Genomic DNA, 27,043 nt, shown 5'->3' on the forward strand with positions numbered 1-27,043 from the left:
CCAAAGACCCTTATCCATTTATTTCTGTTTTGTTATTGTATAAAGAAAACAATGTCCAATACTAGATATAAGTGTGCATGTATTAGAATTTTTTTATTTAAAGTTAAACTCAAAACAGTCGTATAAAAAGAAGAAAGAAGTAAACATAACAACCAATGATTTTCTGAAGAGTCTATATGATCATATTTACTTTACTCTAATGTTTTATCCTGAAACTGGTACCACATAAACAGTAAAAACTGTCACATTTGCTTTTGCTCAAGAGGTAGAAAACCTACAACTACCAGAATGCACTGCTCCCACTGGTGGTTGACCTAATGCAAGCTTGGGTAGAACCAAACATGGTGGCTGGCTGCTAACAAACAATCTTCAATTACAGTGAAACGGTAAGCTGAAACATGCTTCTGAAAACATTTTAGGGTAACATATCACCTGAATCTTGGTTTATATTGTAACAGCACTGATCAGATTTACTATTTTATAGTATTTTCAGCCTCCATTTTTAAAATACAGGACACAGTGTGGCAACTACTTCTTGTTCACAAATTCTCAAATAACAGCAAAATGGTGCACTAAATTATGTTTCTAAAGATCTAAAGAGTGCAGGAATGTATCCTAAAACCTGGACACGAGTTAGTTTTTTAGCACTTGTGGTTGCCTCTTCTTGAAATCAATGGATTTTTTTAAAGAGTTTTTGATAAGATGCCTAAGTAAGATCTGTAGTAACCCCAACTTATGAGACTTTCATGTTTTGTGCTGTGACACAAAATGCATCATTTAGTACCCCGCTTGTAAATTTTGAGTGTCTTAAAAAAGACAGTTGCTAATAAGTACCTGGATGAGATATTATAGACCTTCATCATGCAGAACACAAGTGGACAGCCTTGTTATGGTGGCTACTGTGAAGTCATGCAACTGTGGTGTATTGTAGTGGGTTTATAGCCTGTTAGCTTTTTACCTCTTGTGACTGCATTTATCTTTAAAAAAAAATCTTAAAAGCGGTGTTCATTTGTTGAGATTATTTTGCTGAACAAAACATGTAAAGCATCATAAACGTTCGCCACAGAGCTTATTTCCTGCAGTAATGTGAAATCAAATGGAAAATCCCTTTGGCTTTTTGCAAGGGAACCATGGCGATGTTGACATCCTCATTGGCCTACACAAATTTATGTTCCTCGGGGCACTCTACAAACTGATTCTCTAAGAAGTTGTCTGCGTAGTTCAGCATCTGCTCCACAGCAGTCAGCAGCAGTATGTCAGTGTCCTGGTCCAGCTCCAGCTCCACGCTGTAGTTTTTCAGCGGCAGCACGCAGGACAAGGGGATGCCCAGAGACTCGCTCAACTCCCGGGCCTAAAAGAGACAGGCAAAAGAAACGTTCATGGATGAAGGCATCATTATCAACAAGTTATCAGAGCAGCGTCATTCGACCTCATTCACCAACCATTCTTTAGAAGAAATGTTGTGCTCTTACACACTAAATGTGCATGAGAGCACTCTTACGCATACTTTATGCTGATATGTTTAAGCAGAATAATGTTTTCTTGTGTTTTCTTTAGTTCTAGAGTTGTATAATTTCGTAGGATTTAAATTGCAATAATATTTTTAGCGTTTACAATATTTTTTAAGTTATTTTTCATAATTTAAAAAAAGACATTATGGACTTTTAAAAATAAACACAACACCGACACATCAGTTCATGTCACTTATCTTATATGGGGCCATTCTATCTAATGATTAGTGATTGATTGCACTAGACAAAAAGTGATGAAGCAGCGCTCAAAGCAAGTTGTAGTATCTTACAGAAATATTGCTTTGAAGCGCTTTGCTCAGCCTGCTGTGTCCGCAACCCAGCCTGGATAAATAAAGATGGATGTGTTTGGAGAAGTACTGATCATACCACTATAAATGAGATTTGGATAATACTGCAGAAGTTGTGTGAGAGTTTGTAACTGGATGTTTTGATAAAAGTTTTGCCGTCATTAAAAGCGAATCCCGGTTACTTAAATTCATAAAGAATGACCTTTTCTGGATTTTCCGTTCACCGTGGAGGTATGTGAGATAAACAAAGTTTCCTTCATGAAATCAAGGTAATGTGTGTTGAGTAAATAATATACTAATGGTCATTCCATGGGTTAAGTATTCTGTAATACTGTTGGTCTTGTAAAGGTCAATAGTTTTTGGCTGTATATAATAAATAAAATCTACCTTCCTCTGGATGTAAACACTGCGATAAACATCCCTTAAGTCTTCTGCCACCAGCGGGCAGGCCTCGTCCACTTTAGTCATCAGCAGAATCTGAGGAATTCCTGTAAGAGACCAGCACAAACAGAAAAGACTGAAATAAAAGAGAAGATTAAATGAAAGTTTACTGACCCCTAAGAGGAAATATATATGAAATGTCGTTATTATACTGCTAACCCAGCTGGTTGGTCTTCTTGCGAATTACGGCAAACTTGTCCAGCATCTTTTGGGTGAGGAGAGAGACCTTGCAGGTGTCGACCACATAAACAACACAGTGAATCACATCATTCAGAGTCGCCTCCTTCCTAAAGTTAGGATTGTCCTCCTGGAGAGGACTGGAGGGAATAAGCTGAGGAGCAGATAAAACAGATGCATTAATCACTCGATAAACATCCCACTTTCTTACCACTTACATCAGTTACACGACGATGTAGGTAATTAGTTGGGCAGTTATGAAAGAGACCTGGCAGCGATCCTTTATGTGGCCCTTGTAGATGTTGACTAAGTCGTCGATGTCCAAACCAGCATCAGCATTTTCCTCCAGCCCCATTGTGTCACACAGTATCAAAGGAAGAGCTTCGCCACCTTTCCCCACCTTGATGGTGTAGGTGCGGAACTACAGGAGAGACATGAAATTTAATTTAATGGGACAAACTGTACAGTTGGAGCATGTGGAATCAGTTTTATACTACAGGCAGTGGAAGAATGGAAACCTTCATATGAATGACAAAATCTAACAAGGTCCATTCATAATGTTATTTTTTTAAATAGCGTTAATCTCCAGTCGACATTCCTGTGTTTAAGGAGAAAATGAAATGAAATCAAAATGAAATCAAATGAAACTAGAAGACCTGAGGAATACAGTGATACTTCCCATGTAGCTTCTCAGGTAGGGAGCAAAATAACGCTCCAAATGTTACACTACATTTTGGCGATAGAAAAACGGCAAGGCTATTTCACTGTTGTCCCTAAAACTCTGACCTCCAGATATCTGAATGAAAATGGGTTCTGTTGGTACCCACAAGTCATCTCTTAACAGACATGTCCACTTTATATATGTCGTTTTTGGCTGTCATTTGATTCCTAATCAAGACAATCTGGTAAGAACTGCTTTATCTTGTCAATATGGACTTCATAACTGCAAAATATGGAATTGAAAATGTGATAAAAAATGTGATTAATCACGATGAAAGAAATTAATTAACTAAATTGACAGCCTGAGTTTTTATGCTTCCATGATGGTGATAGCCATGGCTGCATTTGACATCCGCACATCCGTACATAAATTTGTTCCATTCTCATGAATATGGTATCTGAACTGCAAAGTTATACAAAAATACTTTTCTGGCCATGATTTAATGTCATATTTCAGGAAAAAGAAGGGGAGATATTTGGTCAGAAACAGAAGTGATGACACTAATCTCGAAACTGTGCTGATTTTAGAGCTCTTCTGTTCTGCAGGGGGAAGACGTGTGAAACATCCATGTTTTCACAGACATTGATTTAAACTTTAAGTGCAACTTGACTGGTGTACGAAGGCATATAATAACAATGCTACTTCTAATAGTGTTTTTTTTCTTCTTGTTTTTCTCTGCTGTTTTTGTTGCAGGTTACAATCTGGCTCAAACAATGACACACTTCACCTTCAACATATCTGTACCTGAGTGGTTACGCTCTTCCCTGCTGTACCAGCGATGGCCTGGGACGTCATGTTGCCTCGAAACAGTGAGTTGATGGAGTTGAAAAAGCTGGACTTGCCAGCCCCGACGGGCCCCACCAACAACACACGGGCTTGGGGGACTGTTTTAAGTTCAGGCTTATAGCTCTTAATATTTTCCACCAGCTGCTGCCTCCTCCTAGAGAGAACACAAATGATACGGACAATATTTACAAGTCAGAGGATTATAGTTAAATTAATGCGTTTTAATGTAGAATTTGAAGTTTCAAGCCTGTTGCAGCATGCAGTCACCAACACACCCTGGAGTGCATCTCGACATCACCAAAGCAAGGTAAGCCGTCAAGCCACTAAATGGAAAAAATTAAGTAAGATTTCTACATACTCTGCGGCCCACTGGACGTTCCTCCAGGGACTGGACAGGAGATCTTCCAAGGCTGCATGTGAGAAATAGGTTCAGTGGAACACGATTATATTATGCTACCATTCAGTATTCATTCAATATAGTCCACACCAAATTATGTAGTTTAAATATTGTCTAAATATATGTGAATAAAACACATCTCTTTTATCACAAACCTTCAACTCGATACACTTCAAACTCAGTCAGTGCCAACTTTTCTCCATGCATCTTGTCTGCCATAAAGTTGAAGTTTGTCCCTGGGTTGGACTGGATCTGAGGCTTGTCCTCATGCAGGAACACCAAATCACCATAATTTGGACCAGTGGCATCATCTGTGAATGCAGGCTGTCCTCTGATAGATGTCACCTTCAGTGGCCAGTTTATCCACTCCCTGATGCTGTAGAGGAAGGCCCCCTCATCATAGACATTATCTCCACTCTGGGTGTAGTCTTTAGAGGTGTAGGCCCCAAAGACAAAACTAGCAGCATTGTAGGCAACAATGACAGTGGGCCCCTGTTCGTCACAGCGGCGATGGAAAGCAGCACCACTGAAGCCATGGACGCTAGCTTTGTAGAGCAGGTGGAGTCTGACGTGACCGAGGAGGGAGAGCAGCTTTCTCTGCTGATTTTTAGACAGGCTGGATTTGATTACAGGCATGACGGCCGGTAGACTGTCCAAACTGACCTGAGGATGAAGCACTACCGTTAGATATTATGACTTCTCTAATAAGGCATACTTTTCCTTACTTAAACTAAAGCTAGCACTAAATATTGAATATGTTCAACGTTCAAAATATGTTTTCAGTGTGTTGATGGGTTTTTTTTTTAAATTTTATATTTATACTAAATAAACTATGAATCCCCAAATTCCGCTATAGCCAGAAACTATAAAAACAAAAACAAATCTAAAGAAAAAAAAAACAAAAAAAACAACAACATTGAATTCTGCACTCCATGATGAGTGAAAAAAACGAGGCTCTTTTCAACACTAGGATTGCATTTTCAATTTTAACTTTTAGTTAAAAGTTTTTAGAATCCAATCATGTCCACTGTGCTACAGTACAGATTATGCCAATGTTGTGTAAATGTTCTTGAGGGAGCACATGTTGCGAATGCCAGCTGTGTGGACCCTGTAATGCCACCCTCTTCTGATAAATAAAGTCCCTACATGTGCTTTCACATTTAAAATATCTTAAAATCAGATGTTGGCCTACACACCTTCACAGTATGAGGCAGGGGTTGAATGAATGTAACACGTCAGAGCACGTGCTTTTCACATTTAAACTGATACCACGTAATGAATAAATGTGCTTAATTTCTACAGATTAAGCGTGTTTCTAAATTCTACCGAATGTTTTAAAGCTTTATTGATGTTTATGTTCATTGAGCTACTAATGATTGATGTCGGGTTGCAAAGCTGAGAAATAAGAAAAATTAAGACTACTCCTTCAGTATAAATTCCTCTGTTTAGATGGCCCGAAATGATCGAAGGGGCGTTCACTTCGATGATGTAATGTTTTTCTCCTCTTCATTATAGGCGATTGCATTGCCTTTTGTAAACATCACAACAAACATTGTCCTCACCTCACACAACCATGAATGATTGTTTAAACGAAAATGGAAAGCGAGGAAATTCAGCGAAATGAAAGTGAAAGTAATCTCTTACAGACCAGAAAAAACACCAATGCTTTATCAATAATTAAAATCAAATTTTATCTGAACACAGTTGCAGTTAAATGCAGTTTAAGTTATCAAACTCACCTGCAGAAGTAGAGGTGTTGAGGTAAAAGTCGCTGTCGCTGTGACTGATGTGTGATCTCTCAGTCAGGGCTTCAACGGAAATGAATCTTCTCCGTTTTACTATGCCAAGCCCTTTGTGGGGGTGCCCCTCCTCTTTCTATAGTTCTATGGTTTTTAACTTTTTTGTGTGTGTTTTAGTTTTTTAGATTGATACTCATCAAGGTCATGGACCACATTTGATTTCGACACAGGGACCTCTATTTGAAAATATTTTGGGCTTTGGATATGATTTAGAACTATAGTTATCAACTATGCATTTGAAAAGAAAGGCTAATTGTGGAGAAAGTATCACATATGATCAGAAAAGTCACTCTTCTGGCTCTTACTTACATTTGGGATCACTTCTTTTTGTGAACAAATTTTATTCAAAGTCAAAAGAACATGTCACAATATGTAAGTATTGGCAGCAAAGTACATGTGAACTACCAAAAGAAAAAGTATTTATTCAGCAAAATGGCCCCATTCAGAGTGTTATAGGCTATTTATCATATACATATTAGAGGTGCACCATTTTGGATTTTTGTCGATTGATATGCCGATATTTTCTAACTAATTTTGGTCGATGTCAATACCAATATATGCACTTATATATGAACCTAACTGCACATTTTAAAGTTGATTCCTCATAATAATTTAAAAGGAAATTTGAAGAGTTAAAGTAGTTTTACTGTTTTTCACAATGAATGTGCACATTTTGAAAAGCATCTGCCACACATTGCTATAAGAGTAGGCATAATATGTTCATTCCACTGCAGGACAGACTTGATGTCCTCTACAATTAGCTGGAAAAACATATGTGCATAAATCAGTATCTGCATTGGCAATTGCCAAAATTAGTTAGAAAATATGGGCCGATAACTTACGAATATAGTGCATCCCTAATTACAACTATATCCACTCTCTCCTAGTTGAATTGAAGTATTAAGTACCTCAACATTGTCCATATTTGCAGTGCCTACTTTCTACCACTAGTTTATATATATATATATATATATATATATATATATATATATATATATATATATATATATATATATATATATATATATATATATTATATTTTGTAAACTGATTATGCATGTCTTGACTTTTTCACCATGTCCTTTTGGCAAATATATTAGTTTGTTTTGTTGGAATTAAACAGTAAATAGTCTACATTACAAAGCAGCAAATGTTAAAAAATGTTTGTGCTCATGTCAACTTGTTTTGAGCTGCAACAGAATTAATTTAACGTCCACGAGGTGGTTTTACTGTTGAATCTGAACCTCCACACTTTTGAATGGTGATGCACATTCTTTATTCAAACAACCCACACATTTTGACATTGTTGCTGTTTGTACTTACAGACAATTACAAAGTGAAAGGTTCTCATTGTTCATCCCACCAACCCGCTCTCCCACAGTGCTTTGCTCTCTGTCTTCATGAATATCATGAATGAAACAACATACAGAACATACAGTGTTTTATACATGCGGGACACATACACATAGTTACAGTTCACTTAGCTACTGTGGGGTTCAAGTAAGTGTTACCCATGATTACAGATCTAGTTCAACCCTTCCTCTGAGGCCAGTAAATAATTCAGTCTGGTGACCTTTTGCAGGAAAGTGTGATAAAAAGAAAAGAAAGATGATTGAACAAAATCAAACAAATGTCAAGGACAGAACAAGTTCATGATAAAAGTTCATCTGTGCATTTATATAATTAGAAAATGTCTTCAAGATCATTTAGAGATCGAAATGGTGTTTTATTTTTCCGTATTTGGTGAGAAAAACAGTCAGACGAAGGGGGAAATGGTTGGTGGTATCTTTGTAATGTCATGCTTTGGTTTTGAGAAAAGTCTCTCGACACATTTGTGTGAACTAATTCTTTTAAATACAGAAACAGAGAAAGTTTACTTGTGATTCATTCAAATCTCTTTAAAATATAACATCCATCCTTGGACATTTTAAAATAAAAAGGAAAACGATAGAAAGGCAGGTCTGGAGAGATTAAAATGTAATCTATTACATATGTTACAGATCTGTAATGTACTCATCATTTCTTGTAAAGTCTAGGAAAAATCTGTCTAATTTGGTACGTATTACACAGACAAGTCAGTCGTAAGTAAGTTGTAAACAGTTGTATATTTCCAAAAGAAATATACTCATTTTAAACCCAAGTGTGTGTTCATTCATTGGTCACTGTTGGAGAATGTACTCATTATATGTCAAAGTGTGTGCTGTTATCCTGGGAATTCATTGGAATAACTAATGAGTAGCACCAAATTAACACACTTCCAGAAAACTTTAAAATCACAGAAATTTAGTAATTTCTGTCTCCAACCCGGCCTCGGATAAGCGGACTACAATGGATGGATGGATGCAATTTTCCATTTCAGGATTACTTTGTTCCAAATATATATTAAATATGATTTTTAAAATTAATTTGTATTTACAGTCTACAGCTTGGAAAGCTGCCATTACCACCGATTGTGACTAAAGAGTGATTTTATGCAACCCAATCATCAGAATAAATGTTGGCATTGAATGTTCCTGCAAACTTTGGATATGTTACAACCCAGACTAAAACAAACACTGTGTAAAGCATACATAAAAACATAATTCAAAGATTTTCAAATCCTTTAAATCTATATTCCACTTAATACAGTAGAGATATTATTATAGATATTTAATCATAGATTTTTAATGTTCAACCTAATAAACATTGTTTTTTGTATTTTTTTTGTAAATATATACTCATTCTGAATGTTGCTACCTTCAATAAGTTTTAAAAAGTTGGGACAAGGGTATGTTTACCAATTTAAAGGTTTTTATAGGTTAAAAAGGGACTTGCAAATCATTGCTGTTTTTATTTACTTTTTACACAGCATCCCAACTTGTTTTGGAATTGGGGTTGTACATTTGTACATTTCATATAAAGGGGATATGTAGAAACTTTCAATTTTTTGTTGTGGCGATAGTACTGTAAAAACATGTGGTTATGTTTAGGGACAAATCACACGGGGCAAGTTTTAGGAAAACATCTTGCTCTGATTAAAATACCCAGTGTGGTCGCTACAAACATGGCTGGAACTGTTCAAACTCTTATTAAAAAAACATCCAGTTTTGTTGGTTTTGAACAGTAATAGCAGCAATCTCGCCTAAGTCTCACATTGTCCACCATCACCTCCACCTCTCAGCTCACGTACATGTAGTATGAACGTCATCAAATGTATTAAACTTACAAATGTAACATATCTGTGGTTTATAGAAACGTTCAATTCCAACCAACTTTTCATTCTGCCGACTGAACTGATTCTATGCTGTGCAAAATATTTGTCTACAATAAAGTGTATGATCTTATTCACGATCAAGATACATCTTATCGGTTTCACATCATATATTACATACAGTAGATGTCAGTGTGCACGTCCCCAGTTTGGAGGAGCAGGCTGGAGTCTGACATGTAAGCTAAATTACCCACTGTGGGGGAGGGGTCGGCAACAAAAGCATCCTAAAAAGAGTCCCATCTAAAATATCAATATTCATTCAGTATAAGCTTAAGTGTACACTATATTGAGCATATTTTAACTGCATTACCTTAATGACAAACAGTGATTTCCAATGGTAATATAAATCTATAAAATAGTCAAATAAATCCAGTAATTTTAGCTCGCTGAACACAGAAGCTGCTGGTCTACCGCTGCCTCGATCAGGTAGTTAATTTGCATTATTTTGTGGCTTTGGCATTTAAAACTATTCGTTTGGGTTTACCAAAGTCACACAATGATATTAATTAACTCACTGATTGTAGCAGCAGAAGACTAGCAGCTTCTTTGTTTAGTGAGCTAAAATTACCGTTTTTCTCTGTGGATTCTGGCAGCTATCAGCAGAGTCAAAACAGGATGTCTGGCAGCAAGGTAAAGCCATGAAACTTCTCTTAATATAGTATAAACCTAAACTGATATTGATTTTTTCGGTGGCTAAATCCACAGCAGTACATTGCTTAGCTTCCAGACAGACTTCAGCCTGTTTCTCTAAACTGGGGGAGTGCTGACTGACTACTACTGTCTGTACACTGACTATGCATAAGTGCCCCAAACAAACCCACTTCAAAAACTCCAAACTATCTCTTTTAATGTTTTTTTTAGTAATATAACAAGTGAACATCTATTTCTACAAAAGCATTTGCTGCCTGATTCCTGATTAGTACGATTTTAAGCACTTGTAATGGATTACAATTGCAGTCTCATTCTTAATGAGATGGTTGCTGTAATGCTATTAATTTTAATCTGGTTCTCTAATCTCTGTTTACAGGTTCAGATTCATTAATCTCAGATTATCGCTCAACATCAGATACGTCACACTGGTCCGTTTGCTCGGCAGAGATCACAAGGTCAATGGTGAAGCCACAGCGGCGCAATTCTTTTTTTAAAAGCAGGTACGACACAGCACAGCTCACCTCATGTTTGCTTACACAACAAACACCTGACCCACACACTGTGAATGCGATTTTGTCAGCGCGACAATGTATAACTCTCTTCTTACAATATAGACATCCTCTGCAATATTCAGACAAATACAATATTAGTAAATAAAAGAAACACACTCTTGACATTTGGGCGCATCTGGAGTAGTAATGTCAGGTGGTAAATGTTGCACCAAAAGCAACAAAATGGGCCCTTAAACATAGCGCACACTACTATCACACTTCAGTGCTGATTGCATTAAGAAAACAAGCCTACACACAGTGCCTTTAATCCCAGGTATGATAACTATATCGACTAATCTACAACATCAGCTTTCATGTGGATCCACATGTTTGCAGCCCGACATGCTTCTCTTGCAGTCAGAGTGATCTCCTCTCCTGTTTTGCACAGGGTCATGGGTCTGAAAAAAATCATGCAGTACTTCCCAACAGGAATGTGTCTTCTCATCGGATAAAGAGAAATTAGGGCTTTCTGGTGCAAAAGTAGCCCACAAAGAAGTGACTGACCAGGACGGCATGGAGTGCACATCCCATTTTGTTACCCAGTCACTCGGTTCGTGCAGAAAGTGCCATATATTCTTTTTTTTTCTCTTTTAATTCTGTCTCTTTCTTGTCTCTCTCACATGCTCGTATTCACCATACATTTTTTCATTGCTGCATACACAAGTCAACCTTAAAACTCTATCTTGCAGGCAGGAAAGGTCTCATCCTGCATGGCAACAGTGCTGTTGGATCCCAGCACGGTGATGCCCAGCTCCTTCTGTTTGTCCAGGGTCTGCTGGTACCACTCCTGCATCTGCACCGACTCGAAGGTAGGGATCACCGTCACCTGAGGATAGGTGGATTAAAAGGAGGATAATAAGCTGCAGAAATGAATGAACAAATCCTTTTAAATTACTGTTTTTGGTGGCAGGTATTTCCTAGTTCAGCCTGTTGGACATCCAGGGGCTCGTGAATCCTGAATGTGTTCTAACATAGAGCGACAACAATTACCGAGGATTGGTTAAATTGGATTTAAGATTAGACCTCCGTCAGCCAAGGCCAATAGTGCGTTCAGGTGCTACTCAGATGGTCATTCTGATTTGGATGCGTTCATGAGCTTAAAGGCCCTGACACACCAAGCCAACAGTCAGCGGATGGTGAGTACCTGTGGCCCTATTAGCTGCTGTGTGTCCCACAAACAAGTCCCACAAACAAATCCTGAGCGCAGACTTGATCTTTTTTCGGGGTGTTTCTTAACACTGTGTATTGGGCCTGAAATATAGACCGTGGGAGAGATGTAAAGCTCAGATGATCCCTGTATTAACATAATCAACTTCTCTTCCATATTGAAATATTTACATTGGAAGCACTGTGATAAAGGACATTTTGTTGTAAAAATAGGTTGATCACTTTTACATTACCCTGTTTTTTATAATGTAATCTAATAAAAATATTATAACTGGCACTGCATTCAATTTAGATAGTTGAAATTATTTTCTGCATGTTTATTGTCCAGCATTTGTCTTGTATGATCATCTTTACACTATCAGAGGTGATTTATCACCACATTCTGCCTTTCTTTCCCTCCTTACAGCCACATTCACACTCAAACCAGTTCACTGCCATTCTCTTCCAGTCCACCAGAGGCCCTCAGAGTTTATTCCTATTCCAGCCACTCCCTCCTGCCCTGCAATAACCCCTTTTTTTCTTGCTTTTGAGCTCCTGTTACATGAACCTGATCCTGTATCTGTATCCGCCTGATTAACTTTGTGGTGAGCAAGATTCACTCAGAAAAAAAAACAAAAAAACAAGAAAGACAAAACGCAGCTTTCCAAGCTGAGCATGACAGAGAAAGTACAGGGATCATTATTATATAATTAGTCAACATGATAATAGCTGCTCTTATATGAATATATGAAAAGCTGCAGTTGTGCACCTCATCCAGCTTAGCGTCTGTTACAGTCCACAGACTTCAGTACATTGCACAGCATGTATTTTGCAACAGTGAGTATTGTTAAATCGTGTTCCTAAAAAGCAAAACTAAAAAAAAATTAGCACATTGTCATTTTATCCAAGATAAATATAAATACTGAAGCAGATAACCATACCAAGAAATCTGTCACATTATGATATCATTTTGTAGCCAGAGTGGGAAAAAAAATAGTTGGAAACTGAATATTCAGAACAGTCTGACGTCTGAGGTTTTTACTGACAGGGATTACTGTTATATTCCTTTATCTCATTATTTGACACAAAATATGGAAAAGCATAAAAGGTCCCCTTTAAGGTGGCTGTTGAATGCTTGCAAAATAATTGTTTCACATTTTTGAGCCAAACTAAAACAAAGATTATTATATTAAGAATCAAAAACAGCTAGCTTTAATTGGCCATTTCCATGCTGTCAAAAGGTGATGGGAGCTGTAGTCATGACAAAATGATTGTAAAGCAGAGCTTAATGTTAACTGCAAAGCTTTTTCTTCCAACTGATGTCCTTGTTGCATTAAAGTTCTGTTGTGGGTTGTGTGGTTTTCTTAATAACTTAATAACTTTCTTAATTCTAATGACAATAATAATAACAAACATTTTCTTCTAGACGGCTCACTTCCATGTAAGACAGCCACCAACATAATGTAATGTGATGTATGTTCCAATGCACAGGGGTCTAATTCTGTGTGTTTTTCTACCTGCATAGATTCAGGCCAGGACATCTTAGCATCCAGCAGTGCGTCCAGCGTCTGTCTCATCAGCTCTTCTCTCTCTGCACTGTCACCACTGATGATGTAACAGGAGGAGCGAACGCATCTGAAGAAGTCCACGCTGACTGTTGAGGAGGAGGCTCCAGAGGGAATATAGGCCAGATCCACATACACACTGACTTCACCAGCAGAGGTAGACTTAGAGCCTGTGACAGGAGAGAGAAATGAAACTGCTCAAAGCCAGTTCAAAGAGGGAAAAAGAAGTGTATCAGAGAAACTTTAAGTATTTCATATCATTTACACCTCATACCTGGATTGGGTGAGGATTTTGCTGGTGCTGAGCGGGTGCCGGAGGAAGGCGTACGAGTAGAAACATTCCCCTTTGCAACTCCAGTTTGGCCTCCTGTCCTGCTTTTCCCTGAGCCTGTTTTTTGGGAGGCATCAATAACCTAGGAACAAAAAAAGGCAAAATTATATTCAAAGTGCTATATTAGATTTCACTCCAGCCACAATAATAAACTATAATTGCATAAGCCATTGCCAGCATGTCTCATTAGGCGACTGTCTTTCCTACCATCGGGTATACCCAAACAAAACCACGTGTTGCATAATGGTTTAAATTTTAATTTAATTTTTTAATTTTAATATGATTTTATAAGCACACAAGGTTTGTTAAAAAAGCAGGTAATAACAAATCTAACAATAACTGTGCAGGAGAGATTAAGAAACCTGAAGGGGCTTTTAGTGAAATCCTCTCCTCTAAAATTCACAATCTATTTAAAATCCAAACAGTAATTCTCTCCTTAACATGACAATATAACAAACAAACAAACAAGTTGTTATAATAAACATAAATGGAGCAGACATACAGATAACACATTCACAGCTAATACATTAACTACAACACAGGTGTTTTTTCATGTTAGACTTAAATGAGATTAATGATGGGTGAGTTTTAATTAAGTGAGGACTGGTATTCCACAGTAATGATCTTCTCTCTAATCGTTACATAAAATATGCCACCCCACAGATTGATACCTGGTGCCCCTTTGACTTTTGATTTTTCACTTGTCTCCACAGTTTGTTCCTCACTCTGTTCTTTACTGTAATTGTAGCTAATTTTGCATGGCTGGATATATTTGGTTTTGTTTGGTTTTCATATTTTTGGTCTATTAATTCTTGTCATCGATCCACTGCAGCAAAGGGCTGTTTGTGTTTTTATGCTTGTATATTGAAAAATTACATAAAATAATATGCAGTAATTGTAAACCTAAAATCATAATAACTGAGACAGGGACTAAATACAGATTTTTTTATTAGACATGTTTTTTGCTTTTGCTTATCACGATAAAGTAAATGTTAATTGCACAATGTGATGGCTAAAGAATAATGAGACTATCAGCATCTAGTTTGGCTCCCTATAAGCCTCGCTTTCACTATGCAGTTCTGTCTGGCACTGCATACAATCTCTGGGGAAAATAAAGACTACAATTAAAGCAAAAACAAAGTGCGACAACCAAAACAGAAAGACGATTGCACTTTTGTTTTCCCTGGTAGCTCTCAGTAACCATACCCAGTAACCAAAGAGTATCAGTGTAAGTTCTTTGCAGTTCCTGTTACCACTAGCGGAAGTGGTGACAGTGAAAGAAACAAAGTAAAAGTGGAAACTGTGGCAGTTGCTAGGTATTGAGGAAAAAAAATGATCTGGTTGTCTTTGTGAAAGCAGCACCAACAATAATACTAACGCTTGTTGTCTATTTCCACTTTAAAGAGAATAGTATTTCATTACAGTTCAGACCAAAGATTCACAATGAGATGAAACCATTTTAGTTGATCTGAAGCTGAGGTGGTTTTATTCATATTTTTACTGTTTCATCACTACTAAAAAAGCAACTGTGATAAGTGTCTATCGTTATCCCTCTTCATATTTTAAGAAGCATGTCTTTAGGATTCCTTATGCCACATTAAAAAAAACATGAATCAAAAGATGCAGCTACACACACATGAACTCATGCATCAAATGACACAGAAAACCTTTTTAAGACAAACTCACCGCTAAACTCTTTTTCCCTCGCATGCCAGTTGCTTTTGCTTTCTTTCCGTGAGCATCGGAGTCAGTCTGAGGAACGGGCATGGACGCGTCAGGATGTGGAGGCAGGGGTGGACTGTCCCTGAGAGGGGCCGGTAGAGGGTCTGGGGGTAGCGCCCGACTGGAGTGGAGATCATGAGGAGAGTTTGACGGCTCACTACAAGACTCATCCTCATCTGAGTCCAGAACTCCATCTGCTGTTGTGGACGGGCAGTCCTCCGTGCACACAGGGGCGTTTGACTCGCTGGGTGATGTGTCCTTGGGGTTGTTGTTGTTGTTGCCATGGTGATGCGCAGCAAAGGCTCCTCTGAGGGGCTCGCTCACACCTGAGTCAAGCTGTTTGAAATGCTTGAATTCGCAGGGGGAAACCAGACATAGATCCACGTCATGAGCTGAAACCTCAAAATGAAGCGTGTTCGGGGCTGGAGGCCGCCCCATCTCTGAGCCCTGCCCGCAACATCTCTGAGGCTTCTTCATCGGTAAAGACATGCCGGCAAAATGGCCTCCATTGGAATTATGGACACCTTCTTCCCCCTCTCTCTGGCTCACAGTGGTCGGCCCCTGCTCCAGGGACATGGACAGTGATTCATCGACCTCTGTGGACTGAGGCGAGCTCACCTCTGCTGGCATGGAGTGTGTGGTGGTGGTGGTGGTGGTAGCGAGAGAGGGAGAGGGGTCTGAAGATCCCTCTCTGAGTGTACCCAAAGACAGGAAACTCAGCTGCCTCTCTCTGGTGTGCGTCTGGCTCTCGGGAGCGCTTTTGAGCTGCACCTCGCTTTGCTTGGACGATCCGTTTGGCTCGTTGACATCGGCTGACTCTAAGTTCCCCATCTGGGCCTGTAGCCTGCTGAGAGTGGCCCTGTTGCACCACACATCGTCTGGGGACAGACAGTAAGGAGTGTGGCCTGCGCTGTTGGGCCGTGAATCAGGAGAGGCGGGCTCTACAGTCTCCTCATCGGGGCTGACGGGGGCCTGGTTCTCTGGAGAGGATCGTGAAGGAGGGCTGTTTCTCAAACCCCCTTCCAGGAGCGTGTATTCAGTCGGGGTTAAGTCTAACTGGACTGTGCGCTCCGTCTTTGGCGCCTTGTTCAGGGGAACTGGAAATCCTACAACCTTAGCTGGTTTGACTGCATTTCCAGGCTGGTCTACAGGTGCTTTCTGCACGCTTACATCCGCTTTATCTTGTGTTCTATTATCACCACTCTCTCCTCCCATTATCTCTGCACCACCTGCTGCATCACCCCCGAGGGTATCAGCAGCTTCATTTCTCCTCTCTTGGATCATACCTCCAAGGCTCTTTTCATTTCCTGACTCGCTGCTGCTCTGCTTTCCTTTATCTGGTGCTTCCACCTGCGCCTCTCCTCTCTCAGTTTCCTCCTGGAGCTTGAGAAATTCGGCTGTCATATCCTCGGGGGTAGACATTTTGGAGCCGCAGGGGTTCTCTTCAGATTCTTTTTGATTCTGCAGCTCTGCATCAGGACCCCCTGCTGCTGGGATTTCTAACACACTCCCACCCTCGGGTTTTGTTGCAGTGTTTATCTTTTTGCCGTTATTCGCCTCCTTGCCTGATGTTTTTTTTGTTTTCTTCGCCCCTGTTTTAGAGTCATTCTTTGCTTCCTTTTTGAGCTTAGTTTTATTTTCAGTCTTTGGTTTGGCAGGAAGATCCCTTTTCCCCTGATCGCTCCTCAAAACGCCATTATCGTCTTTATTTCCAGCCTCCTTTTTGCCTCCTCCTTTCTTGGAGGTATTCTTCTCTGACGATGCTGGTTTTTGCTTCATACCTGCTTCTTTGAGTTTGGTTTTATCAGCATCTCTTGTAACTCCATTTAATACTTTTCCCTTTTCCCTGACCAGCACCTCCTTTCCATCTTCTTTAACTCCACGCTCTTTTCCATGTTTGGGTGTCACCTCCTTCCCTTGTGACTTGCTGCTGTCCTGGCTCTCCATCCTCTTTGCATTTCTGTCCTCCCCCAGCCTCTCCATATCCCCAGTGGTCACCGTGGGTTTCTGGAGGAACTCAAGCCCCTTCAGCTTCTCCAGCCCCTGCAGCAGCTTTGCCTGTGGGGTAACACCAGGGAAAAGCACCCTGACCACCTTCTCCTGGGGACACGCTGGGTGCCACACGAGCAGGGCGGCCACGGAGGCCAGTGCAGTGAGGGGGAGAGTTTGGGATTTGGATGCTGATAATACGGCATCGGGCCAGTTTTGCATGAATGTGTGGTACTCCTGGCTGTTTTTGCCGGGGTTGAGGATGTATAAATCCAGCTGTCCGACTCCCATCTTCTGGAACAGAGTTAGTGGCTCAATGGGGGCCCCCTGTGGTCGAAACATCGGCTGTGGCCGGATCTCTAACTTCTTTAAGAGCTGCAGGGTTAGAGCTGCCTGGTGTGTGCTCTTCATTACATTGTCCACACCTAAAATGTGGAGAACGACAACTTTACTTGATAGCAAACACAAATCTTAGGAATGAATTCAGTAGGTTTTAAAAAAAAGTGTGTAACATTTTGGGGGATTTAGTGGCATGTAGTGTTAAAGATTGCAGATTGTAACCAGATGAAACATCTCCTGATTAGAATTCCTTCAGTTTTACTTGTTCAGGAGGTTTTATGGGGAGACGAATTATCCGCAGAGGTCTCTTACTAGACCTCGATGGAATTAGGGTATTACGTATACCAGCATATTTAGGAAATCCATACAGTGTGATTTTCAACACCGTCAAAAATATGGACCCCCAACTTTCTATTAATTTCATTCTGAAGAGGCTTTTATGAGGATGTTTTGCCTGCAGTGCGCATCATGTGCAACCGGAGGTCAGTGTGGTGCAACAGGCATCTAAGCTGACTGCAAGTGTTGAAGAGAACATTACAAGACTGTAAACAGCCGATCAACAACAGCCATGTCATCACTCACAAGGCTGATCCTCCATCGACAACCTGTTGGGGGCGTTAAAGAACACAACTCCGAGCTCTGGGGAGATGAGCCTCTTAGACGAGTCATCTGTTCAGATAAGAGAACATAAAGACACAGAAACAAAAAAGAAATTTGAATATGAAACGCATTTAGAGGACTACAGGAAAACCTTAATTTCCTAACAACATTTCTTCATCGTTTCATCTTCCTGCAATGTGATCACCAGCGTGCTTCTTGAAAGAGGGATCCCTCCTTTGTTGCTCTTTCCAGGTTTTTTCATTTTGAACTAAGGCTGTAAGGATAAATACTGAACAGATTTAAAAGCGCTTTGAGCCCAGTTTGTGATTTCAGGCTGTATGAATAAAACTGACTCCTTACCTTTGATATCAGAGCTCAGCTCCAGCTCAGCCACCTTCCTCTCCAGAAAGACGTTGACCCCGGGGAGGTTCTCTGTCCCAATGTGTGTTAACAAAACTGCATCAACACGGTCAAGGTGGCGGACCAGCTTCCAGAAACAGGCGTGAGTGTCCGAGCCACCGTCCACCAGCACCGTGAACCCGTTAACGGCAAAAAAGGCACAGTCACCGCGGCCGGCGGGAAACACATAGCAGCAGGGGCGGGACAGCTTGAGAAAACCCACGGTGCTGGGAGGAGGCAGGAGGTCGAAGGGAGATGGAGGGGAGAGAGTACTAGAAATGAGGGAGGTGAATTCCCCCAGGGCCTCCATGGCAGGCAGCACCTCTGGGGGGTTGATGTGCAGCGTGAAAGGACCCTGCAGAGGCTGGTTCCCCAAGAGAGTTGTCCTCCACTGGCCGATGTTAGGGCAGCTGAGGGTCAGACTGAGTTTGGAGGAGCATGCAGGGCTCTCTTGATCTATGAACTAAAGACAGAGCATTTTCTTAATGTACTTAATGTTGATTTATATTTTTGAGGAGAGGCCAACTGCTAAATTAGCCAGGCCAATATCATCACAGATACACTGCATATTATAAAAGCACACAGGTCAGGTGATAAGGAGCAAGAAATTGCAGTACTATGATGTGGTTAGAGTACTTTAGAAAATATCTATATTGGATAGTTTGTCAAGTGGAAAAACACTGACAAGTTTATTTTTCATACTAGTTCCAATCACAACTATTCAATACCCAAAATCAAGGAATACTTGAATAGTTTGAATAGTTTGCTTTTCTTATGTTAAAAGTCCCTCTTGACAGACCAAACAACCAAGAAAATAATCAGCATGAATCTATTATGAAAAAAATAGCTTAGAGCCTAAATGTATGGGTTACATGCACCTCATAATTAGCTGAAGTCACATATGAACATTTATTGGCAAAGAAACAGACATGAGAGACAGATTTTCTTACTTGCTCTATTATTATCTGTTTCAGTTTGTGTGGTGACAACAGTCCTTTGTGAAACAGCAGCTCTCCACTGTCCTCCACACTCTGACCAGCCAAGATCAACAGCTTATGGGCCGAATCCCTGGACAGCAGAGCAAACACCTGCCAGGCCAGAGAGAGAGGTAAGATTTTTTATATTGCAAAGTCACTTTATTCCGCCAAAAGTAAGAGACAGACATTCGAGAAAAGAAAAAAATAAGGGGAAAGGCAAAAATCAAATAATTACTCATGTTATTGGCCTGTAAACACAGCATCCATTGCACGTCTATCTGTCCTGGAAGAGGGATTCCTCCTTAGTTGCTCTTTCTGAGGTTTCTACCACTTTTTCCGCATTAAAGAGTTTTTGGGGGGAGTTTTTCCTTTAGCTGTGAGGGTCCAAGGACAGAGGGATGTATGCTGTAAAGCTGTCTGAGGCAAATTTTGATTTGTGATAATGGGCTTTTTAAATAAAACTGACTCCTCGAGTCAGCATAAAAGTAATTGACAACCTTTAAGCAAAAATACCAATCATTAAATGTGACTATTTCTTCATCTCTCTGAATACAAATGCAAAATAAAGAAAACAAAATCCTGAGAAATGCTTAAAAGAACAGAATAGATACGGTGCCTGGAGAAGAGAAATAAATGAAAAGAGGCTGAAGTCCAGCATTACTTGTAGTATTTCAAATAACTGTGTTGTAAGACCAATGGGTTTGGGCCTGTGGCCTATATCAGGGTCATCATGAAACACATTACAAATAGTTCCTGAATTGGCCACCAAGCAAGAGTAAAAGAAATAACCATGTGTATAAGCAGACAAGACGCTAATAAAGGAGATGATTTCATATAATATTAAGTATAAGTATTAAGTATAAAATAAATTAAAATCAAAATACTTGCATCATTATAACACCTGGCGTCATTATCTATCTTCCAAGAATCACCTGTCTTTGAAGGAAGCAGGATTTATGCCCTCACCTCTGAATGAACCTGTTCCTGAGACGGACTGATCAGCACCTGAGTGTCCAACACTCTGGTACTGTGGCGCAGACACTTCTGCCCTGAGGAGGCAGAGAGAAAAACAAAGAGTAGATAGAGACGGACAGACAGGCAGACAGCTGAAGGGAAGAAAACAAGAGTTGGGGAAGGTCAGAGCTGAGGGAGTCTGGAAACAAGCCGACGGTTCTGCACGAGGAGCGAGAGGCCAGGAGCGAATGGAAGAAGAGCTCAAAGAAGTCAATGAGAAAGTGAACTGGGATAACCGGGCGGATGATTGACTCCCTGAGTGAAAAAAAGAGGAAGGAAGAAGAGTGGAACAGCTGAGTCAGAGGGACTGTCTGAGGATGAGATGCCAAGTTAGTCTGCAGCAAATATCCACTCTGAGGGGAAGTGGATCAGTGTTTGAGGATACAGAGGCGGACACAGCCAACTGGAACATAATGACCCAAATAAGAACAAAAGTTTCTTTGTCTGTAGGTCAAGTTACAAACAAAAATGACAGCCATCCTCACTGGCTTTTGCACTAAATTACATTTTTGACAATTTGTGAAAAAGGGTTATTTGATTTCTTGCTGAGACTTTTTCTTTTTTAAAAAATCCATACCTCCCTCATGTCTGTAAATTTTATGCTGCAGCCGGTTAGCTTAGCATTAAGACTCGAAACAGCGAGCCTGGCTCTGTGCAAAGGTCACAAAATCCACCCACCAGCCTCTGAGGCTCACAAATGAACACATTATATCTTGTGTGTTTGATTAATACAAAAAAACATACAAATAGGTATAAATTTTCTTTTATTCCACGTGCAGTCAACATAATTAACTTATGCATTTCTTGAGAGCACTGTTTTTGTGGCACTTAAGACTTTTAATGATTGGAAATAACTGTGATCACTCCTTTTACTGACACTTCTATCTTTTAATTACTTTTTTAATGGTTGACTAAGCTCACTTCTTTTATTGACACTTTTAGATGACTTTCACTGATACTCTTACTTTTACTTTTACTGTTGATCGGGATTGCTTTTGATCAAGTTTGGTTGTGTGCTGCTGTGATGCTATTATTGTACTTTTAAATTGTTATGTTCCGCCAACTGCAGATCAAACTTACCCTTGAGGGACAAAAAAAGCTCTGAACTGAACTGAACTGAAAAGTCAATGTAGAACAAAATCTGTGACTTTATGGGCAGTTATGTGAAGTGTTGTTGTCACCCTGAAGTTGCTAAGCAACCAGTCAAGACTGACAGAATCACCAAATATTTAATCAAAAGCGAGAACCTCTGCATGGGTGGTAGGGAGTGAAGGTGGATTGGTCAAACAAAATTGGACTTTTATCCAAGAGACCACATTTGTGGTCCAGTTTCCAGTGTGTTCATCAGCAACAGATGCAACATGCAACAACAGATTACTTATACACCTATGTACCACGTAAAACCAAAAGTACTGGAATTTCCATAAAATGCCTTAAAAAATATCGATTTTTAATATCACAGGGAAAATTTAACATTGAGGGCATAGCATTTTTTTAATTTTCTTTTAAAGATAAATCTAAAGGGGCTATAGCATGACAATGATGAGTTGTCTTTTCTTGGTTAGTAGCAGAGAGCAGCAGAATGACTGTAGTAAATATTAACAGTAAGCGAGAGTGAGAAAGCACAGCTGGCACTGATGTATTGATACTGTGGGAAATGAGTGATTAAACCGTTTAAAATGCTAGGAATTGATATTCATCGATAATTATATATCTGACAGCTCTACCATGTGCGTGCAACCTTTCTGGCTGCCATTTTGTCCTCCCTAGAAACAGATGCGTCCATTCCTGTCTGTGTTCATCTGCTAAGCTGTAATACGACTGTCTGACTCTGCTGTTTGTCGGCCTTTCTAACCATTTTTGCCTGCTCATCCTCGTTTCTGCATATTAAACGGGCGCTGACACATACAGAAAGAGAGGTGGCACCGCTTGGCTGCAGAGCTCCATTGTTTTCTGTCCAAAGGGCCCACCCATGTTTAACAATCACCCGACTGCTCCTCCACTTTCCTTCCTTCCTTCCTTGTTGACCCGAGACCAGCCGAACTGACGGGTTACCATGGGGACGGAGCTTTCTGTGTGTTAAAGGTTTAAACTGACACAGTTACTTACCTGCACCCTTAAAAGACGCTGTGTGATGGGAGAGAAATTCTTGAAGATAGATGTTCAGGTTACAGGATTTTAAGTCGACGTCCCAGGACCGAATACCTGGAGACAGAAAAGACATGTGGGACAACAATTGGTTACAAACAACATAATCGTCCGAATAATCACACAACAAACAATAAGAAGTGTATTTTTAATGTAACTTGTAATGTGCAAATGCAATTATTGTAGGTTCTTAGTACTGCGGTTCTCAATGTTTCAAATTTCACTTGAAAGACCTTCATTTGAAAAGATTTTGGTCGTTCTATCATTAAGAGCAGAATTGTCTAGTTGTTAACAAGGGCTGCGTCAAGTAGTTAATTAATCGATAATTGATAAGTAGTACTATTATCTAACTACTATTATATAACTAGTTTGATAAGCAAGTGATTATTTTCATAATTTTTAAGCAAAAAAGCATTGCAAAATCGAGCACATGTTAAAGTAAACATAAATTAGGATTAATAGTTATATTTACTTTCCTTTTTCATGACAATTGGTTATTCAAAATAAAATGTAATTGTCAGATTTAACAGTGTTCTTAGATTACTAACAATAAATACACAATTTAAAATATATTTTTGATAAAATGCATGATCACACAGCTAAAAAACAAGAAAACAAAACAGTGCTGTTTCTCACAGCTAATGCAAAACAGACATTTTGGAGGCATGTGGTTTTCAACAGTGATGAAACGCTGACAGGCCTGAAGAAAATGATAAATATCTCTCTGTCCTTCCGTTTTTGTCCCCTTATCTTTGGCCAGCCATGCAATGTTTTGCATAAATGTCCTGCATTCAAATGTCCAACCTCACAGCTCCCAGTAAGAGACAGACAGCACTGTCTACTCCCTGCAGTCTCCACAGTTACAGCGCATAAACACACAAAGGTTACATCGTTTACAAGTGGCTATGTGTTGACTGAATATCCGCCCTGCAACATTTACCCAAAAGCCTCTCCTTACATAACCAAAGACAACAAGCCGCTCCAGACTGCTTTTAATTACCCAGCGCCCACAGGGCTGAGGTGGTGCTGATGGTGGAGTATCGCCAGATGACGCATCCTCGGTCAGTAGGGTGGATAAAATTACATAAACACTGCAATGGGGTCAGTGTAGCATCCTTGGTGTTGATTTAGACGATAAAAACTTGCAGGCATCTATTTATTTTTTTCATGCAAATCTATAGAAAAAAGCAACATAGATCAGCTGCAAGAGGCGTTGACGTACCTCGTTCAATGTCCCTGCTGATGTGTCCCGTGTGTCTGAGGTGAGCGGTCCGTCCTATAATGATGAGCACGGAGTATTTGTTGAGGCAGAAGTCGGTGTTCGCGGTGGCAGCGCGTCTCGGCTCCTCCTGGACCTCCCTCTCCGGCAGCCGGCTGGACGCCATGTTGGAAACTTGCACTTGGAAGTGATGTCATTGAAACAGGCTGACAGCGCCTTTTATTACAGCGAGATGACAGCTGCTGTGCAGGAATGCGCCCGCGTGCATTAGTGAACGTGTAGGAGGAGGCTGCATTATTGATGACACGTGGCGAAAAGGAATCAATTGATTTTTCTTTATTGTCTCATAATAGTTTTAGTGCTGTAATTTAAATCAGATGCAATTTGACAACAAGTGATGTTTGTGGAAACTGAGGTGGTGCATTTTTGTAATAATACTGCATGCCTTGAAGATTAAACCCTTTTCTAACTGATCTGGGACCCCTTCTTTGAATATCCGGGTACCACTCAGTCTTCAAGGATGAAGTCTGAACTGATAGAACTGACCTGGAAAAAGCAGTGGTATAACAATGTAAATTTGAGGTACTTGTACCCTACTTGAGTTTTTTCTTTTCATGTCACTTTTACCACTTTTTTCTGTTTTACATATTAATATTTTTGCATGAAAAACGTTAGAAGAATTTATAGTAATAATGTGATGTTTTGTTTGAATCAGCAAACTATTTAGACAAACACCTAAGTCTATTTTATTATATATATATATATATATATATATATATATATATATATATATATATCTTGAAGTTTTCTTAAATAATCTTCTGGTATATCAGAAGAAGTATTGTAGATCTCATATTTTTTGCCCAAAACAGTTGAAGACATGCTACACGGAAAGGGAGGTTAACCTCAACACTTGTACTTTTAGTTGAAGTTGTTTTATTCTGAAATATCTGCATTTTAAATACTGTATATTTTCATTATGTTCTGATTGTATTTTAATAAAGAGACTACTATAAGATAAAAACATATGACCATTCTAACCTTTCTTAAATACAAAAGTTTACGGTTGCCAAAGACCATTGCACAGTACTACTTTTATTTGAGTAACGTTTTAAATGCAAGACTTTTACTTGTAACAATATTTTCTCAGTGTGGTATGAAAACTTTTACTTAAGTAAAAGCACTGCATTTTTCCACCACAGGGAAAAATTATGTGGATTTATAGCCCACTGTGATGCTGAAATGCAAAGTGTATCATACTTTCCTGATGTAAGGACGGTTGTCCACTTCAGGCGCTCTGAACCCTCATTTTTATTTATTTTCATCTATTTATTTATTTTCTCATATTAAATCTCACTGTATTTTGTCCCTTTTTGTTTTGCCAAGTTGCAGGTATTGTTTTGTTTTATGTGTGTATCATCATGGTTGAAAGACATGTCATGCATAAAAACCCTTTGATTTGATTTATTATTGTATTATGTTGTATTGTTTTATATCTGTTTTATAATAGTCCAACAGACATGCAAACACTAATATAATGTAGTTACTTTATTGACCACCTTGTCTTACAAATGTGTTTAGAAACCAATGTAAGGATACCTTGACTATCTAACATAACAGGAACAATAAAAACAAAATTACAAGGGGAAAAAGGATTTATGACAAAAATTGCATTCAGAGTCTTTCACAAGATGCTACGGCCCCACACAAATAACCTAAAACAAATAGATACAGATGCACACAGACTTTAAAATCTATTATTATACAAAATTAAGACATTTATTTTTGTCACACAGAAAATAACTTTTTTTTTTTTTTTCATTCCATAGCTCTTAACACTCTCCTGTATTTTCTTTCTTCTTCGCCATCTTTTTCTTTCACAAACATTTCAGAACATAAAAGTTACAGGCAGTTCCCCGGGGACAGCTGCACAGCGTGCCAATACGCGCACCTTTACGCACGGCGCACGGCTCCCCTGCGTCACACTGGAATGATAAAAACATAATTAACTGACGATAATGCGGAAATAAGATGTGCACGTGTTTTTCGAATCAAATAACAGTTTTTACAAAGTATTGCTCTGGAAACGTTGGCCATTTACGCGTAAGACACTTCCACCATGTAGTGTAACATTCATTTTATAAACAGATAATAGACAAAACTTCTATATTGATATATTTCTACTTATTATTTATGTATTTATTTGTACATAGATAAAACTGCATAAAAACAGATATTAAAGAAACACTCACTACAGAAATTCAAGTAAATTTAATATTTTTATAATATAACATACCGAAGGCAGCCAGCCGAGCTTTTTCTCTGAGGGCATCTCTTTGCTCCTCAGTTTCTCCAAAACTTCTTGCAACGCGTCAATCTGCAGAGAATAAAATGCCGAAAGGTTATTAAAAGCCTATTAAAACTTGACACTGTGTTTCGAGAAAACTCATTAGCCTACTTGAACTGTGAAAGCTTAACTTTATCTTATATGTGTGTGCAGTTAATCATTTTGTAAGACTTTCTCGGACATATATCGACAGCCTTCATTTATCAGCTGACACATCACTAAAATCTCTCACCAGGTCTTTCTCCTGTTGGGTTTTCAGCGGGAAGTCCAACGAGCGCGTCTCCAGTGAGGAGTCCTCTGCGCGAGCAAGCCACAGGTAGGCGCAGCAGCAGGTGGCCGCGAGAAGGAGAGCCCGTGCGCTGACCATGGTGCTGACACACAAACAGGAGGAGTCCTCTTCGGCGGGTGGAGAAAAAGTCTGCGGAGGCTCTGTGGTCGTGTGGAGGTCTGAGTAGGACCCTCTCTTTATAGGCGCCTTACGGCTACTGTTGACATCAGCCAGCTTCTGAAATATTCATGGCACATTTTGACACGGTGACACTGTTCAGCACCTTTGTATCTGTGGACATTACAGGATGAAATCACGGATGGTTAAAAGTGGATTTATGTTTTATAAAAACATATTTGATCATGTAATCCAGTGGCTGATTGGGAC

At 39.5% G+C, this 27,043-nt stretch overlaps 3 protein-coding genes and 1 long non-coding RNA gene across 7 annotated transcripts; 1 reads left to right on the forward strand and 3 right to left on the reverse strand.

Annotated features, from left to right (window-relative positions):
* Positions 1-68: 68 nt before the first annotated feature.
* LOC121953862 (interferon-induced protein 44-like) lies at positions 69-6,211 on the reverse strand. Its single transcript, XM_042501111.2, has 8 exons — positions 6,081-6,211; positions 4,497-5,004; positions 4,303-4,354; positions 3,903-4,098; positions 2,706-2,858; positions 2,420-2,591; positions 2,207-2,307; positions 69-1,351 (listed from the first exon to the last, which is right to left on the reverse strand). The coding sequence occupies exons 2-8, from the start codon at positions 4,975-4,977 to the stop codon at positions 1,157-1,159; spliced, it is 1,350 nt and encodes a 449-aa protein (XP_042357045.1). The 5' UTR covers positions 4,978-5,004; positions 6,081-6,211; the 3' UTR covers positions 69-1,156.
* On the forward strand, positions 274-26,770 carry LOC121953864 (uncharacterized). 4 transcript variants are annotated; one of them, XR_015778699.1, is made up of 9 exons: positions 274-386; positions 3,852-3,967; positions 10,418-10,541; positions 10,981-11,142; positions 11,282-11,401; positions 11,503-11,728; positions 13,264-13,460; positions 19,658-19,791; positions 20,587-21,550. It is a non-coding gene; the product is annotated as an uncharacterized LOC121953864 (long non-coding RNA). The 4 variants fall into 4 exon arrangements; XR_015778698.1 differs by lacking the exons at positions 11,503-11,728; positions 20,587-21,550 and adding an exon at positions 26,648-26,770; XR_015778697.1 differs by lacking the exon at positions 11,503-11,728 and having other exon boundaries at positions 3,852-4,251.
* On the reverse strand, positions 7,393-24,216 carry LOC121953861 (microtubule-associated protein 1S-like). The gene is made up of 10 exons (XM_042501110.2): positions 24,045-24,216; positions 22,784-22,879; positions 20,627-20,709; positions 19,634-19,771; positions 18,645-19,146; positions 18,267-18,353; positions 15,321-17,770; positions 13,578-13,716; positions 13,256-13,473; positions 7,393-11,418 (listed from the first exon to the last, which is right to left on the reverse strand). The coding sequence occupies exons 1-10, from the start codon at positions 24,205-24,207 to the stop codon at positions 11,263-11,265; spliced, it is 4,032 nt and encodes a 1,343-aa protein (XP_042357044.2). The 5' UTR covers positions 24,208-24,216; the 3' UTR covers positions 7,393-11,262.
* LOC121954139 (cocaine- and amphetamine-regulated transcript protein-like) lies at positions 25,679-26,918 on the reverse strand. Its single transcript, XM_042501478.2, has 3 exons — positions 26,621-26,918; positions 26,338-26,418; positions 25,679-26,026 (listed from the first exon to the last, which is right to left on the reverse strand). The coding sequence occupies exons 1-3, from the start codon at positions 26,753-26,755 to the stop codon at positions 25,919-25,921; spliced, it is 324 nt and encodes a 107-aa protein (XP_042357412.1). The 5' UTR covers positions 26,756-26,918; the 3' UTR covers positions 25,679-25,918.
* Positions 26,919-27,043: the final 125 nt, after the last annotated feature.

The sequence above is a fragment of the Plectropomus leopardus genome, chromosome 14 (assembly GCF_026936395.1).
Source record: "Plectropomus leopardus strain MGB_pleo_1.0 chromosome 14, ASM2693639v1, whole genome shotgun sequence".
NCBI classification, from domain to species: domain Eukaryota; kingdom Metazoa; phylum Chordata; class Actinopteri; order Perciformes; family Serranidae; genus Plectropomus; species Plectropomus leopardus.

Excerpts from the sequence above, each read along its gene's own strand:
- LOC121953862 (XM_042501111.2), bottom strand. The coding sequence starts at position 4,977 with ATGCCTGTAATCAAATCCAGCCTGTCTAAAAATCAGCAGAGAAAGCTG. Across the intron at positions 4,099-4,302 it reads AACGTCCAGTGGGCCGCAGA|GAGGAGGCAGCAGCTGGTGG; the intron begins GTATGTAGAAAT and ends TGTTCTCTCTAG. Across the intron at positions 2,859-3,902 it reads GGAAGAGCGTAACCACTCAG|TTCCGCACCTACACCATCAA; the intron begins GTACAGATATGT and ends TCTCTCCTGTAG.
- LOC121953861 (XM_042501110.2), bottom strand. The coding sequence starts at position 24,207 with ATGGCGTCCAGCCGGCTGCCGGAGAGGGAGGTCCAGGAGGAGCCGAGA. Across the intron at positions 13,474-13,577 it reads AAAATCCTCACCCAATCCAG|GCTCTAAGTCTACCTCTGCT; the intron begins GTATGAGGTGTA and ends CTCCTGTCACAG. Across the intron at positions 11,419-13,255 it reads CCTGGCCTGAATCTATGCAG|GTGACGGTGATCCCTACCTT; the intron begins GTAGAAAAACAC and ends ACCTATCCTCAG.
- LOC121954139 (XM_042501478.2), bottom strand. The coding sequence starts at position 26,755 with ATGGTCAGCGCACGGGCTCTCCTTCTCGCGGCCACCTGCTGCTGCGCC. Across the intron at positions 26,419-26,620 it reads CCCAACAGGAGAAAGACCTG|ATTGACGCGTTGCAAGAAGT; the intron begins GTGAGAGATTTT and ends TATTCTCTGCAG. Across the intron at positions 26,027-26,337 it reads AGCTCGGCTGGCTGCCTTCG|TGTGACGCAGGGGAGCCGTG; the intron begins GTATGTTATATT and ends TTATCATTCCAG.